The sequence below is a fragment of the Taeniopygia guttata genome, chromosome 22 (genome assembly GCF_048771995.1).
Source record: "Taeniopygia guttata chromosome 22, bTaeGut7.mat, whole genome shotgun sequence".
NCBI lineage: Eukaryota > Metazoa > Chordata > Aves > Passeriformes > Estrildidae > Taeniopygia > Taeniopygia guttata.
This window is the reverse complement of record NC_133047.1, coordinates 2,343,694-2,359,660: the sequence shown is the minus strand read 5'-3', so window position 1 is coordinate 2,359,660 and position 15,967 is coordinate 2,343,694. Positions and strand designations below refer to the sequence as shown.

General features: G+C 50.5%; 1 protein-coding gene across 2 annotated transcripts in view; it reads left to right on the top strand.

Moving 5' to 3' along the window:
- LOXL2 (lysyl oxidase like 2) overlaps positions 1-15,967 on the top strand; it is a 58,336-nt gene that overhangs the window by 35,858 nt on the left and 6,511 nt on the right. For both annotated transcript variants that reach the window (XM_030290038.4, XM_072917606.1), the window contains 7 exons: positions 3,648-3,831; positions 6,022-6,173; positions 7,203-7,370; positions 10,012-10,177; positions 11,581-11,824; positions 13,734-13,849; positions 14,802-14,938. In XM_030290038.4, the coding sequence (XP_030145898.4) occupies positions 3,648-3,831; positions 6,022-6,173; positions 7,203-7,370; positions 10,012-10,177; positions 11,581-11,824; positions 13,734-13,849; positions 14,802-14,938 (1,167 nt within the window). The remainder of the gene's footprint in view (positions 1-3,647; positions 3,832-6,021; positions 6,174-7,202; positions 7,371-10,011; positions 10,178-11,580; positions 11,825-13,733; positions 13,850-14,801; positions 14,939-15,967) is intronic.

Here is a 15,967-nt window from a genome sequence, read left to right as displayed (position 1 = left end):
CCTTCCTGCCTAGCAGATTCCCAGAGTTAGGGCAGTTCCTGCAGTATCCGCTGACAGATGCAAAAAACAGAGTTATGGGATGGTTTGGGTTGGAAGGGACCTCAAAGTCCACCCCATTCCACCCCTGCCATGGGTAGGGACACCTTCCACAACCCCAGGTTGCTCCAAGCCCCGTCTATCCTGGCCTGGGACATTTCCAGGTCCTGGGCAGCCACAGCTTCCCTGGGAATTCCATCCAGCCCCTCACCACCCTCACAGTGAGGAATTTCTTCCCAATAATCCCATCCAGCTGCCAATTAGAGCAGGAAACCCCTGGAGTTGTAACGTTCACCACCAACTCCCACAGCGTCCCCTCTGCAATTCCCACCTCCCTGCACGACCAGCTGAGCTCCCACCCTCCCAAATTCCAGTTTTTTTTCCTCCAAAGGGTGGGAGAGCAGCTCCCACGGCTGCTGGCAAAGCTGGGAGAGAGGAGTGAGGAAATCCCTGGGTCACGTTCCTGTTGGAGCTGCTCAGTCTGAGCCAGCTGAACTCGTGCCCGGCTCTGCTGTTCCACAGGCTCTGGAATTCTGTTGGAATTACCCTGTGGAAATCAGCTGGCATTTCCTCTACCTCCATGTCCTCAGTGAGGAAATGCCCTGGGGGGAGGCTGGGAAAACACAGGGAGCTTGGAAAGATGGGTTTGTTTAGTCTAGTGAGGAGGAGAACACTGAGCAGGGCATCAAAGTCCCGGGAGATGCAAAACTGTTGGAAAACAAGGCTGGAATTGGTCATTCCCACTGTCAGGAACTAGGAGAGGACAGCTTAACCAGCAGCAAACACGGGCTGGGTGGGTGCCAAGGGAAGTTTTCCAGCTGCAGCCTTGGGACAGAGGGGGAATCTCGGAGGTTTCTCACTGGAGAATTTTGTAGATTTGTGATATTGTGAAAATTAGGATTTTTTGGCTCTTCCTCGGTGATTTTTGGGGGGATGGTCTCTGGGCTCTTCCCCAATACTAGGAATAATTATTGGTGGGGATAATGCAATCCCTGCCTGGATCTCAGGCTCTCCCTGCTCCAGAGCTTGCAGGATTTAGGCCTGGGAGGTGAAAGGTTTTGTAAATCATTGTTAATCTCCCGAGCTGCACGTGCTGCCAAGTAATTCCTTAAGCTTTGTTTAGGCTGTGCGTGTCCTTGGTGTGACCCCAGCTTGGAGAAGAAGCTCCAGGAAAAAAGAAGGATTTTTGGTGTTCCCAAACCTAAAGCTTTGCCCTCACCACCTCGAGCCAGCTCTCAGGTCCAGCAGGAATTGGCAGCTCCCTGCTTGGCACTGGAGAGAGAAGTGGGAGATTAACAGATAAAAACTAAATATTATAAACCCAGAAATGAGTGTAATGGAGCTGCCACTCAGCTGGGTACTTCTGACTGCAAATGCCAGATTTTTTTATTTCACTTTTCATTTATTATTTATTTTTTTCATTATTATTTATGATATATTATTATTGGTCAGAACTGAGCACTCAGGCAAGTTTTATAGGGCTTGAGCTCGAGTTTGGTCCTGGATTAAGGCAGGAGCCTGGGCTGGAGGTGTGAACAGCAAACAAACCTCTTTAGGGCAGCCAGGGGAGAGAGCTGGGCACTGGTGGGCTCAGAGCCATTCCCAACATCCTGCAAGGCTCCCAAGGAGTATGAGAAATGGGGTTTTTTCCATTTTTTCCAGGATGGAAAAATGCTTCTAAATCCAAGCACCTGCAGAGAACCAGGATGGGGCTTTTTATTCTCTGCCCACATGAGTGAGGTGTGAGAAACAAATCCATGCTCACCAAAATCTTTGCAGACAAAAATCTCCTTTCATCCAGCACTTCTAGGCATTGGAATTGTGTGATAGGTTTTTAAAGGTGTCTGAAGTGATTCCATGATAATTTTTAGGCCCTGATTTCCATAAATAAACCATGTAAAGGATGGGAGTGACTCCACTGTTGCCTTTTTCCCAAGCTGAAAAGGAATATATACAAGAGGATCTTTATTTGAAGGCCTTCAGGAGGAGTTATGGAAAGATGTCCATATAAGTTAGCCCACACAGGAATGAGTACATAATTATAGGGTCTAGGAAATTAGCATAATTGATAAAAAGCGCTAATTAAGAATGAGCTGCCCAGGGAGGTGGTGGAGTCACCACCCCTGGATGTGTTTAACAAAGCCTGGATGTGGCACTGGGTGCCAGGGTTGAGTTGAGGTGTTGGGGATGGGTTGGACTCGATGATCTTGGAGGTCTCTTCCAACCTGGTGATTCTGAGAATTCTGTGAATTCTGTGAATTCTGTGAATTCTGTGAATTCTGTATTTATAACAACAGCATTGTTGGGGTTGGACTCAGTGATCTTCCCACCCTGTGATTCTGATAATTCTGTGAATTCTGTATTTATAACAAAGGCATTTTTGAGGTTGGACTCTGTGGTCTTCCCACCCAGCGATTCTTTGGTTCTGTGATTCTGCGATTCTGTGATTCTGTGAATTTTGTGAGTTCTGTATTTATAACAACGGCATTGTTGGGGTTGGACTCGATGATCTTCCCACCCAATGATTCTGTGATTCTGAGAATTCTGTGAATTCTGTGAATTCTGTATTTATAACAAAGGCATTGTTTGGGTTGGACTCGATGATCTTCCCACCCTGTGATTCTGAGAATTCTGGGAATTCTGTGAATTCTGGGAATTCTGGGAATTCTGTGAATGCTGTATTTATAACAAAGGCATTGTTGGGGTTGGACTCAATGATCATCCTACCCAGCGATTCTGTGATTCTGGGAATTCTGGGAATTCTGTGAATTCTGTATTTATAACAAAGGTATTGTTGGGGTTGGACTCTATGATCTTCCCACCCTGTGATTCTGAGAATTCTGGGAATTCTGTGAAATTCTGTGAATTCTGTGAATTCTGTTTTTATAACAACAGCATTGTTGGGGTTGGACTCTGTGATCTTCCCACCCAGTGACTCTGTGATTCTGTGATTCTGAGAATTCTGTGAATTCTGTATTTATAACAACGGCATTGTTGGGGTTCTCAATGATCTTCCCACCCAGTGATTCTGAGAATTATGTGAATTCTGGGAATTCTGGGAATTCTGGGAATTCTGTATTTATAACAACAGCATTGTTGGGGTTGGACTCAGTGATCTTCCCACCCTGTGATTCTGAGAATTCTGGGAATTCTGGGAATTCTGTATTTATAACAAAGGCATTGTTGGGGTTGGACTCTGTGATCTTCCCACCCAGTGATTCTGTGATTCTGAGAATTCTGGGAATTCTGTGAGTTCTGCATTTATAACAAAGGCATTTTTGGGGTTGGACTCTATGATCTTCCCACCCTGTGATTCTGAGAATTCTGAGAATTCTGTGAATTCTGTATTTATAACAAAGGCATTGTTGGGGTTGGACTCGATGATCTTCCCACCCAGTGATTCTGTGATTCTGAGAATTCTGGGAATTCTGTGAATTCTGTATTTATAACAAAGGCATTGTTGGGGTTGGACTCGATGATCTTCCCACCCAGTGATTCTGTGATTCTGTGAATTCTGAGAATTCTGTGAATTCTGTGAATTCTGTGAGTTCTGTATTTATAACAAAGGCAAAACCCAAACGAGTTCACCGCTCCGTGTCCGTCTCTTGCAGCAGCCCCTGGTGAGGCTGAAAGGAGGAGCCAACACGGGGGAAGGCCGCGTGGAGGTGCTGAAGAACGGGGAGTGGGGCACGGTGTGCGACGACAACTGGAACCTGGTGTCGGCCAGCGTGGTGTGCCGGGAGCTGGGCTTTGGCAGCGCCAAGGAGGCCATCACGGGAGCCAGGCTGGGCCAAGGTGAGCTCCACCACAGCCCCGGGGAGCCCTGCTGTCAGGAAAACTCATCCACAAACACCAGACTCCAGCCCCGAACACCAGAGGTTTAAACCCAAAAAGGAGACATGGAGTCTCTCAGATTTTTGGAGGATGCAGCCTTTTAACCCTAATTTCTCTCTCTCGTTCCCCATTGCCTGAGGTACTTGAGAGGTTCAGATTTCCCAAATCACCTAATACACACCCCATTCTAATGAATACCCCCCACTTTGTCTTTTCCTTGTGTCAATCACTGGAATTCCTGTGGAATTTATGCTTCCTCTCATTGTTTCTTTCATCTCTCAGCATCCACTTTTATTTTCAGCAGACCCACAGCTTGTTTGTAAAGACAAATCCCTCATTCCTTTCGCTGGTGCCCTGAATTATGGAATGTTCCACCCCCATGATTCAGGGCACGGGAGATTTTTGTTGGGATGCTCAATTTGAGGACCAGGAGTTTCTTCCCTAACTCTTGGGGCCAGACTGAAATTCTGTGACTTAAAAAGATCCCCTGAAAAAAATCCTGGGGATGATTAGTTTGACCTTTTGCTCAGGCAGCTGTTCCTGAGCAAAAGGTCAAACTCAGCATCCCAGTAATTAATTCTTAACAACTCATCATTGTTCCAGTAATTAATTCTTAATTATGTCGTCTGCTGCTCTGAAATTCCCTTTGAGTTCTCCAGAACCACACCATGATGTAATGCATTACTAGAAAGTTCCTGGCAAAAAATAAGTCCTGGAGTCAGACTTCAAACACTCCAATTTAAGACCAGGACAGTAATTTATCTCATTATAAATAGAAAGGCATTTGAACCGCTCAGAGCCAGGTTTGGGTTTGGATTTCCTGTCTTTGGGAGTTGGTTTAAATCCCAAAAAGTGGTCAAAGGTGAACTGAAACCACCTGGTGATTCCCACACCCTATTCCCGGGGTGGAAATCCAAAAAAAAAAATACAGCAAACCCTTGTTGTGAGAATAAAAGAATTAAAAATTTAAAAAATTTAAACCAAACTCTTTTTGTGAAAACAACCCAAAAAAAATCCCACAAAAACCAAAAACAAAACTAAAACAACAAAAAAAAGACACCGTACCCTTGTTGGAATAACCAAAAAAAGACATCAAGCCCTTGTTGTGAGAATAACCACCAAAAATATGACACCAAATCTTTGTTGTGAGAATAAAGGAATGGGGGAAAATTTGAGAATAAAGGAATGGGGGGAAAATTTGAGAATAAAGGAATGGGGGGAAAATTTGAGAATAAAGGAATGGGGGAGAAATTTGAGAATAAAAGAATGGGGGAAATTCCTTCTGCTTAGAGAAGGGGAGAGAAGGAACAAACACGCGGGTGTCCTGAGTCTGGCAAGCTTTAAAACATGACCAAATCCATTGGATTTGCCAAAAACCCTCTTTGTGGCGGGCTGGAATTTGCTGATGTGTTGAAGGGGATGTAGGAAACAGCTTCATCAGCCTGGGGCTGCCACGTGAGGGAGGAGAACGTGGAACCTGCTGGGTCCCACAGCCTGGAATCTCCCTCTGCATTCCCACACACTTCCCTTTCCGTTTTTTTCACTTTTCCCTTCTGCTCATCCATCAGAGCTCCCTGTCAGGAGCGTCCCTTGGGATGGGTGATGTCCCTCCAGCCAGAGCGGCACGTTTTGGTTGGAAAGACCCAAATTATTCAATTTTTCTGCCAGCACCTCAAGCCCATTCTCTGCAGCTGTTCTCTGCTGTTTCCCTCAGTGCCAGAATCCTCGACCTGCCCCAGATTTCTTTTCCTGACTCCTCATCCTCCCTGTGGATGTTTCATTCACAGCCAACGTGTCGATGTCCCAGTTCTATGTCAGGAATGTCAGGCCTTGACTGGAAGCAGATTCCAGCACAAAAACCAGCCAAAAGGTCATAATTTGTGAATCCCTGCAGCTCAAGTTTGTAAATTATGAAACAGTGGAGACTTGGTTTTTCCTGGGATTCTGCACGCTTGAGTCACAGGGAATACTGCGAAAAATTAATGATGAAATTATTAACAATATTCTTGCAGATTTTTGTTTTATTTTTAGAAAAAAAATCAGCAAATTTTTTCCAAGTTTTGAATGCTGGAGCTCACTGTGGTGTTCAGAACCTGCTGAGGTATTCCCTCATCACACAAAAGGACTTTTTTCCCTATTTTTTCCCCCAAGGAATGGGTCCCATCCACCTGAACGAGATCGACTGCACGGGCTTTGAGAAGTCGGTGACGGACTGCAAGTTCAACACCGAGTCCCAGGGCTGCAACCACGAGGAAGATGCTGCTGTGAGGTGCAACGTGCCAGCCATGGGCTTCCAGAACCAGGTGAGGAGCCCAGAGATCCAGGTGGGAGGGGATTTTGGGTGGGAATCATTTCACCCAAGCCATGAGTGTTTAATTCAGGTTTTACCTAAAGAAGAAGGGGAATTGAGGATGAGGGTCCCATTTTATGTGGGTTTTGTGCTCCTCTGGACTCATCTCAGAGCCCTGAAAATGAGGAAGGCCAGGTTGGACAGGGCTTGGAGCAACTGGGATGGTGGAAAGTCCCTGCCCATGGGAGGGGGTGGCACAAGGTGATTTTTAACCCAATTTTCAACCTTTTTCAACCCAACCATTCCACGATTCTGTGCTAACTGCATGAAGCAGACACGGATTCCTCCAAAGGTCTAAAGGAGCAGGGAAGGGCAGCTTTTCCTGGGAATTCATGCAGCTGGTCCAACCCATTGAGCTGCCGGGCTTGGCTGGACCATCCCCTGCCAAAGTGGGAGAAGAGCTGAACTCCCTGAAATTCCTGTGGAATTTATGGTTCCTCCCACAGCTCCTCTCCCTGAGGAGACTCCGAATGCTGCTCCATTCCTGGATGGTTTCCCAGAGCTTTCCCCTTGAGGATCCCCTCCTGATCCCACACAGAGATGGGACACGGTGCTGCACCCGAGTGCCCTGAGTCATTTTCCCTATGAAAGCTTTGGGAATGTGCTCATCTTTTCCTGACTCCTCATCCACCCTGTGGATGTTTTATTCACAGCCCACATGTCAGTGTCCCAGTTCTATGTCAGGAATGTCAGACTGTGACTGGAAGCAGATTCCAGCACAAAACCCATCCAAAAGGTCATAATTTGTGAATCCCTGCAGCCCAATCCCACAGTTCTCCTTTTTGCCAGCCAGAATTCCCTCTGTGGGAGGGAAATCCCTGGCCAGGGTTTCTCCAGCTCTGTGCTCTCTGCAGCACCCGGGTCACTTCCCTCTGGGGACATCCAATGATTCCAAAGTTTTGGGGGAACAAAACCTTCTTCCCCACCTGTTGCCCTTTCCCTGGGAAGTTTGCTGTGGATTTAGGGGTTCTGTGTCCTGCAGCTTCGCCTGAGCGGGGGCCGCAACCCCTACGAGGGCCGTGTGGAGGTGCTGGCCGAGCGCAACGGCACCCTGAGGTGGGGCACGGTCTGCAGCCACAACTGGGGCACCGTGGAGGCCATGGTGGTGTGCCGGCAGCTGGGGCTGGGCTTTGCCAGCCACGCCTTCCAGGTGAGCCCCTGCCCACCCTGCCTGGGCTGCACGTCTGGATGGGTGGGTTTGGGGTGCTGGGGGAGGAGGAAGGGTCATTCCAAAAGGAGCTTCAGGGGTTGAGCTGGAAAAGCCTTGAGGGTGAAATCTCAAGGGCTGGGGGTGCTGGGGGAGGAGGAACGGTCATTCCAACCTTGGAGCTTCAAGGGTTGAGCTGGAAAAGCCCTGAGGGTGAAATCTCAAGGGCTGGGGGTGCTGGGGGAGGAGGAACGGTCATTCCAACCTTGGAGCTTCAAGGGTTGAGCTGGAAAAAGCCTTGAGGGTGGAATCTCAAGGGGTGGGTGGGTTTGGGGTGCTGGAGGAGGAGGAGGAAGGGTCATTCCAGCCTTGGAGCTTCAGGGGTTGAGCTGGAAAAGCCTTGAGGGGGAAATCTCAAGGGATGGGTGGGCTGAAGGTGCTGGAGGAGGTGGATGGGTCATTCTAACCTTGGAGCTTCAGGGGTTGATCTGGAAAAAGCTTTGAGGGTGAAATCTCAAGGGATGGGTGGGCTGGAGGTGCTGGAGGAGGTGGATGGGTCATTCCAACCTTGGAGCTTCAGGGGTTGAGCTGGAAAAAGCCTTGAGGGTGAAATCTCAAGGGATGGGTGGGCTGAAGGTGCTGGAGGAGGAGGAAGGGTCATTCCAACAGGAGCTTCAGGGGTTGAGCTGGAAAAAGCTTTGAGGGTGAAATCTCGAGGGATGGGTGGGTTTGGGGTGCTGGAGGAGGAGGAGGAAGGGTCATTCCAAAAGGAGCTTCAAGGGTTGAGCTGGAAAAAGCCTTGAGGGTGAAATCTCAAGGGATGGGTGGGTTTGGGGTGCTGGAGGAGGAGGAAGGGTCATTCCAACCTTGGAGCTTCAGGGGTTGAGCTGGAAAAGCCTTGAGGGTGAAATCTCATTGTACAATGGCCGTGGAGGTGGGGATTTGGAGCAGAAGGAGCTGTGGATGATAAGAAGTGAGGGAACTTCATCAGGAACTGGAATGATGGGATAAGGGAGAACGGCTTCCTACTGCCAGAGGGCAGGGTTGGATGGGATATTGGGAATAAATTCTGCCCTAGGGCTGTGGGATGGAATTCCCAGAGGAGCTGTGCTTGTCCCATCCCTGGAGGTGTCCAAGGCCAGCTTGGAGCAACCTGGGAAGGTGTCACTGGATGGGTTTTAAGGTTTTTTTGGTGACAAACCTTCTGCTTCCCTGAGTTCCCTGTTGTTTTCTCACAGCTCAGGTTTCCCAACATTCCCCAACCCCTGCTTGGGCTGGTGGCTGCATGCAGATTCTTGTCCCTCCCTGAAATGCAGAGGTCAGGTTCAAACTGGTGCCAGGCCTCCTGAAAAAATGTGATTTTGCTCCTGTAGTGGCTCCAGTGCAGCCCTGAGCAGCGTGGCTGGATGCAGCTCCATGAACTGTTGGTGTTCCCTGCTCCTCTCCTGCCCAAACCCTCCCTGCTTCTGCATGGCCAGAAGGACACCTCAGTTCTGCCCCACCCTGGGAGCGTCCAAGGCCAGGCTGGACAGGGTTTGGAGCAGCCTGAGATGGTGGAAAGTGTCCCTGCCCATGGGATGAGCAATCCAAACCATTCCATGACCCTCATGGACAAATCCCAACCATTGTCCACGGCCAGGGAGGGATCTGCAGGTCCTCAGGGGACACTCTGGGCTTGGGCACCCAGCAGGAGGGAGGCTGGAGCTGCCCACGTGCTGCTGGAGCCATTCCCTGCTCCGACTGCTTCCTCCAGCTGATTTCCCCCATAAAAACCCCGGGAGCTGAGGATCTCCACATCCCTGAGCGTGGCCTTTCCGACTGCCTGGCTTTGTTGACACAGCCCTGAGAGTCCAGCGAGGAAAAGGCATTTTTTCCCTGAGCTGAGGCTGCTGGAATTTGGAACAGAAAAGGCTCTTATGCTGCCCCAGCTCCAGGAGCATAAAGCCCCAGTGTGCAGAACAGGGCAGCCCTGTGTGCTCCCAGCCTTCCCAAACAGCCGGGGGCAACGGGAGCCGTGGGACACCGGGGGGTTTCTTTTCCTGGAAACTGCTCCCAGCTTGGGCACGGACAGATCTCATTGGATTTTTTAAAGTTCTTTCTTCCCTCCCCTTCTCCCAAGTTTTGGGGTTTGGGAGTTTATGTTGTGTCGTTCCCACGAGTTTTGTAAAACAGGGGGATGATGAGAGGAGAGGAAGTTTCATCGGGAACTGGAATGGTGGGACAAGGGGGAATGGCTTCCCGCTGCCAGAGGACAGAGTTAGATGGGATATTGGGAATAAATTCTTCCTGGAACAGTGGTGAGGTCCTGGGATGGAATTCCCAGAGAAGCTGTGGCTGCCCCTGGATTCCTGGAAGTGCCCAAAACCAGAATGAAGCAACCTGAGACAGTGAGAGGTGTCCCTGCCCATGGCATGGAGTGGGACTGGATGGAATTCAAGGTTTTTAAGGATTCACTGAGAAAACTTCTGCTTCCCTGAGTCCCCTGCTCCAGCATCCTTTGGCAAGATCCTCCTGGATAATGTGGGGTCTTTCCCTGATCTCCCCTGGTGGGAGAATCCATATTTTAGGCAGGTAAATACTCCCCTAAGAGCCACTAAACCCCAAGAAATGTGTGAAATGCCTTTTCCTGCCTTTTTTTGCCCAGGAAACGTGGTACTGGCACGGGGACGTCAGCGCCGACGACGTGGTCATGAGCGGGGTCAAGTGCTCGGGGACAGAGATGTCCCTGTCCCACTGCCGGCACGACGGGGCCCACGTGTCCTGCCCCAGGGGAGGGGGACGCTTCGGGGCCGGCGTGTCCTGCTCGGAGAGTGAGTAACTCGGGATTTATCCCTCCTGGGCATGGGGGGTGTGCAGGAGGAATGGGGAGACCTGGATACATCAAAACTCCCACAGAGGTTCTGGCTGTGGCTGCCCCGGATCCCTGGAAGTGTCTGAGGGCAGCTTGGAGCGAGCTGGGACTGTGGAAGGTGTCCCTGCCCATGGTGGGGTGGAATGGGATCTGTGGGGTGGGATGGGATCCATGGGGTGGGATGGGATCCATGGGGTGGGATGGGATCCATGGGATGGGATGGGATCCATGGAATGGGATCCAATAGGATCCATGGGATGGGATGGGATCCATGGGATGGGATGGGGTCCATGGGATCCATGGGATGGGATCTATGGAATGGGATCCAATAGGATCCATGGGATGGGATGGGATCCATGGGATGGGATGGGATCCATGGGATGGGATGGGATCCATGGGATCCATGGGATGGGATGGGATCCATGGGATCCATGGGATGGGATGGGATCCATGGAATGGGATCCAACAGGATCCATGGGATGGGATGGCATCCATGGAATGGGATTCATGGGATGGGATGGCATCTATGGAATGGGATCCAACAGGATCCATGGGATGGGATGGGATCCATGGAATGGGATTCATGGGATGGGATGGGATCCATGGAATGGGATCCATGGGATGGGATGGGATCCATGGAATGGGATTCATGGGATGGGATGGGATTTAAGGCCAACTATTCCCATATGGTGAATGGCTCCCCCCGCCCCAGGCTTCTACTCAAACTCAGAGTAGGATTAATTTGGATATTCAGGAGAAATTGTTGGTTTTGAGAGTGGTGAGGGGCTGGGATGGAATTCCCAGAGAAGCTGTGGCTGTCCCATTCCTGGAAGTGTCCAAGGCCAGCTTGGAGTGAGCTGGGATTGTGGAAAGTGTCCCCGCCCATGGAAGGGGGTGGAATGGGATGGGATTTAAGGTCCATATTCCTGTTTGATGAATTGTTCCCTGCCAGGCTTTTCCTACTCAAACTCAGAGCAGAATTAGATTGGCTATTGAGGATCCTTCCCTGGGAGGGGCTGGAATGGATTCTCTATAGAAACTGGGACTGCCCCATCCCTGGAAATGTCCAAGGCCGGGCTGGACGGGGCTTGGAGCAACCTGGGATGGTGGGAGGTGTTGGGGCTGGAAGTGGCTGATCCTTAAAACCCCTTCCCAACCAAACCATTCCATGGCCCTCTGATTAGCACTGAGTGAGTCTGATTAGCATTCCATGTCAGGTCATTCCATGATTCTGATTGGCATTGAGTGAGTCTCAGCATTCAGTGGCAGGACCATCCTGCACGTCCAGGGGTGCTCACCTTTTGGGGTGATCACCTTTTGGGGTGACTTTATCTCATTGAAACCACCCATTCCTCACTCCAGCCGCCCCTGACCTGGTGCTGAACGCGGAGCTGGTGGAGCAGACGGCCTACCTGGAGGACAGGCCCATGTTCCTGCTGCAGTGTGCCCTGGAGGAGAACTGCCTGGCCAGCTCGGCCCACAACACCTCGCTGACCTCGGGCTACCGGCGCCTGCTGCGCTTCTCCTCCCAGATCCACAACAACGGCCAGTCCGACTTCCGACCCAAGAACGGCCGCCACGCCTGGGTGTGGCACGACTGCCACCGGTGGGTGCCACCCCAAGGGGTTCACTGCCACTATCCAGCCCCTCCTGCTGCCACGGGGAAGTTTTCTCCCAGTTTTGTCCCGGTTTTGTCCCGGTTTTCCCCTCAGTTTGGTGGTTGTAAGCGACATTCTCTGGATTTTGGGAATTCTTTCTTCATTCGGTTCTTTCTTCATTCAGTTCTTAAAAAGTCCTGATTTAGGCGTGGTTTGTGCCTCGCGCTGAGCTGAGCTTTGCAGACAGGTCCTGCTGGGTCTCAGAGCTGGGATAGGCATTCCCAGGTGCCATTTGTGGGGTTTTTGTAGGAATTTGGGCCAAGATTCCAGTCCGTGCCCGTGGGCGGAGTGGGGGGAATTGTCTGGGTCTAAAAACAGTCACTGGCACTAGGGAGGAGGGAAAGGAGAGGAATTATTTCTGTCTGAGCTGTGTGAAATGGAAAATGGGGGTTTGGGAGGAGATTTGCGGGAGTTGGGGAAGGTGTGGCTGTGGTGAACTGGAGATGGAGCAGCTCTGCTGGGAGGAAAGGCTGAGGGAATTGGGAAATGAGGGCTGGTACAAGGTGGATTTTTCCCTAATTTGAGGTAAAAGGCAGTGAAATAACCCCATGCACAGCTCCTGTCTTGTTTAAAAAAACTGGGGGAAGACCAGACTGGTAATTTTTAAATCTTAAGAGTTCTTTCTAATCTTCCCAAAGAGCTGAGATGTGCAGGTGGCACTGAAAAAGGGGAACTTGGAGCAATTTTGGACACCGAGGAAGGGAGGTGGGATGGGAAAGGTGAGGAAGAGGCCAGGAGCCCTCTGTGCTCCAAACTGGCACCAGTTTAGACGGACGGGGATGAACTCAATCCCTCTTCAATCTTTCCAGTCTGTGAGCAGCAGAGTGTAAACAGCCCAGGGAGTGATTCAGGCATAGCTCAGAAGCTGAGTCAGGCTCGAGAAGCTCAAACTTGCATCAAATTCATTGATTTGAGCCAAATCTGCCTCAAATCAACAGCCCGGCCTCGGCCTTGGGCCTCTGCTTTGCCTCCTGCCCTGGGAGCTCCTGTTTGGATGAGGAAGTAGAATAAAAATGGGAAAGACCCCGAGCAGGGAGTGAAAAATTATTTCATTCTGGCAGATGACAATTTCTGGATTGTTAATTTAATTTTTTTTAGTGAGGGGAAGAGCAGGAAAACCTTCCTCCCCTTCCCTCTTTGCTCATGCCCCATCTGTAAATCCACGAGCAGTGGTGGTGATGGGAAGTGTTTCAGATTATTTTTACAGCTGGAAAGGAGAGGATTTATGCCTGTTTTCCTTCTTTTATTTTTTTAGGCATTCCCAGTGCTGGGATAGGCATTCCCAGTGCTAGGATTCACATTCCCAATGCTGGGATACCCATTCTCAGCTTTGGGAATGCCTACCCCAGCTTTGGGAAGACAAGAGGAGGGGTGATGGAACCACACAGGATTGTCCCCAGGGAATATTTCCTGGGAATTTTCCTCCTCACCCAACCAATCTGGGATTCCATGTAAATCAATCCCAGGAATAAAAAGGAAATCCCAGGAAGCAAGAGGAGGGGTGATGGAGCCACACAGGATTGTCCCCAGGGAATATTTCCTGGAATTTTCCTCCCCACCCAATCAGTCTGGGGAGCAGGATGGGTGATGGAGCCACACAGGATCAGCCCCAGGGAATATTTCCTGGGAATTTTCCTCCCCACCCAACCAGTCTGGAATTCCATGTAAATCAATCCCAGGAAGCAAGAGGAGGGGTGATGGAGCCACACAGGATTGTCCCCAGGGAATATTTCCTGGCCGGAGTTGTCCCACTCCTGCAGCTCCCCTTGGCCCTTCAGCCCTGGTAATTGAAGTAAAATCAATTATAGGTGTAAATTAATTATCCTTCGGGATAATTGTCCCTGTCTGTCCCCACAGGCACTACCACAGCATGGAGGTGTTCACCCACTACGACCTCCTGAACCTCAACGGCACCAAGGTGGCCGAGGGACACAAGGCCAGCTTCTGCCTGGAGGACACCGAGTGCGAAGCAGGTCTGGGCCAGGGCCCCGTGTCCCGGGAATTCCGTCCTCTTCCCAAGGAGGAGACGGCTCCCAGGGGCTGAACGTGGCCTGGCAGGAGCCAGGAACCAGTCCTGGATGGATGATGGATGGATGATGGATGGATGGATGGATGGATGATGGATGGACGGATGGATGGATGGATGGATGGATGGATGGATGGATGGATGGATGGATGGATGGATGGATGATGGATGGATGATGGATGGATGGATGGATGGATGGATGATGGATGGATGATGGAATGGATCAATTGGATGGATGGATGATGGATGGATGATGGATGGATGGATGGATGGATGGATGATGGATGGATGATGGATGGATGGATGGATGGATGGATGGATGGATGGATGGATGGATGATGGATGGATGATGGATGGATGGATGGATGGATGGATGATGGATGGATGATGGAATGGATCAATTGGATGGATGGATGATGGATGGATGATGGATGGATGGATGGATGGATGGATGATGGATGGATGATGGATGGATGGATGGATGGATGGATGGATGGATGGATGGATGGATGATGGATGGATGGATGGATGGATGATGGATGGATGGATGGATGATGGATGGATGGATGGATGGATGGATGGATGGATGGATGGATGGATGGATAGATGGATGGATGGATGGATGATGGAATGGGTCAGTTGGATGGATGATGCATGAATGGGAACCCCCCATGCCCCCCATTCTCTTTTCCACCCTCAGCTCCCTCCATCCCGACTTTTAGCTGTTCCAAAACCCCAAAATGTGCATTTTCTGCTCCCTACCCAGTGAGGAATTCCAAAAGAAGCCTCCAGCTGCTGGGGTTGGAAGGTGGCAGCTCCTGTCTGTGGGGAGCTACCAGGAATTTTCTGGGAATTCTGCTGTGGATTTAACACTTTTTGTCTGGATTCTCCTCCTTTAGACGTGCAGAAACAGTACGAGTGTGCCAATTTTGGGGAGCAGGGGATCACAGTTGGCTGCTGGGACGTTTATCGGCACGACATCGACTGCCAGTGGATCGACATCACCGACGTCCCACCCGGGGATTACCTCTTCCAGGTGGGACAAACAGCACTTGTGACACCCCTACTGCTTTTCTCTTACCAATCAGATCCAGGATTTGCCAAATTTGTTCATCTGACACTCCAACTTCTGTTTATAAAGGGATTATATTCCCAAATGCCTAAAAGATAAAGGATTATCTACTAGGATAATCAAAACATGCTCCCAAGGGAAAAATCAGGGCCCACGACCACAGCTTGGAGATTAAAGTCTTAAAAAAATCCATGTCCAGCTAATCCTGGATGGGCCCAGGCCAGCTGATGTTGTTGACAGTGTTGTCACACCCCCAAAACACAGCACTCCTCTTTGCAGCTGGATGTAATCAACATTCCCTGAATTTCGGGATTAAATGGTGCCATTTTTGGGGTTTTTGCAGCAATTAGGGGCAGGCCTCCAGTCCCTGCCCATGGGGGAATTCTGTGGGTCCAAAAACAGCCACTGGAGGGAAAGGAGAGGAATTATTTCTGTCTGAGCTGTGTGAAATGGAAAATGGGGGTTTGGGAGGAGATTTGGGGGAGTTGGGGAAGGTGTGGCTGTGGTGAATTGGAGATGGAGCAGCTCTGCTGGGAGGAAAGGCTGAGGGAATTGGGAATGTTCACCTGGAGAAGGGAAGGATCCAGGGAGAGCTGGGAATGTTCACCTGGAGAAGGGAAGGATCCAGGGAGAGCTGGGAATGTTCACCTGGAGAAGGGAAAGCTCCAGGGAGAGCTCAGAGCCCCTTCCAGGGCCTGAAGGTGCTCCAGGAGAGCTGGAGAGGGATTTGGGATGAGGGATGGAGGGACAGGACACAGGGAATGGCTTCCAGTGGAAAAGGGGAGGTTTGGGTGGGATATTGGGGAGGAATTCCTGGTGAGGAGGGGCTGGGATGGAATTTCCAGGGGAGCTGTGGCTGCCCCTGGATCCCTGGAAGTGTCCAAGGCCAGGCTGGAGCCCCCTGAGACAATGGAAGGTGTCCCTGCCATGGCAGGGGTGGCACTGGATCGGATTTGAATCCCTCCCACCCCAACTATCCCAGGATTCCCTGAC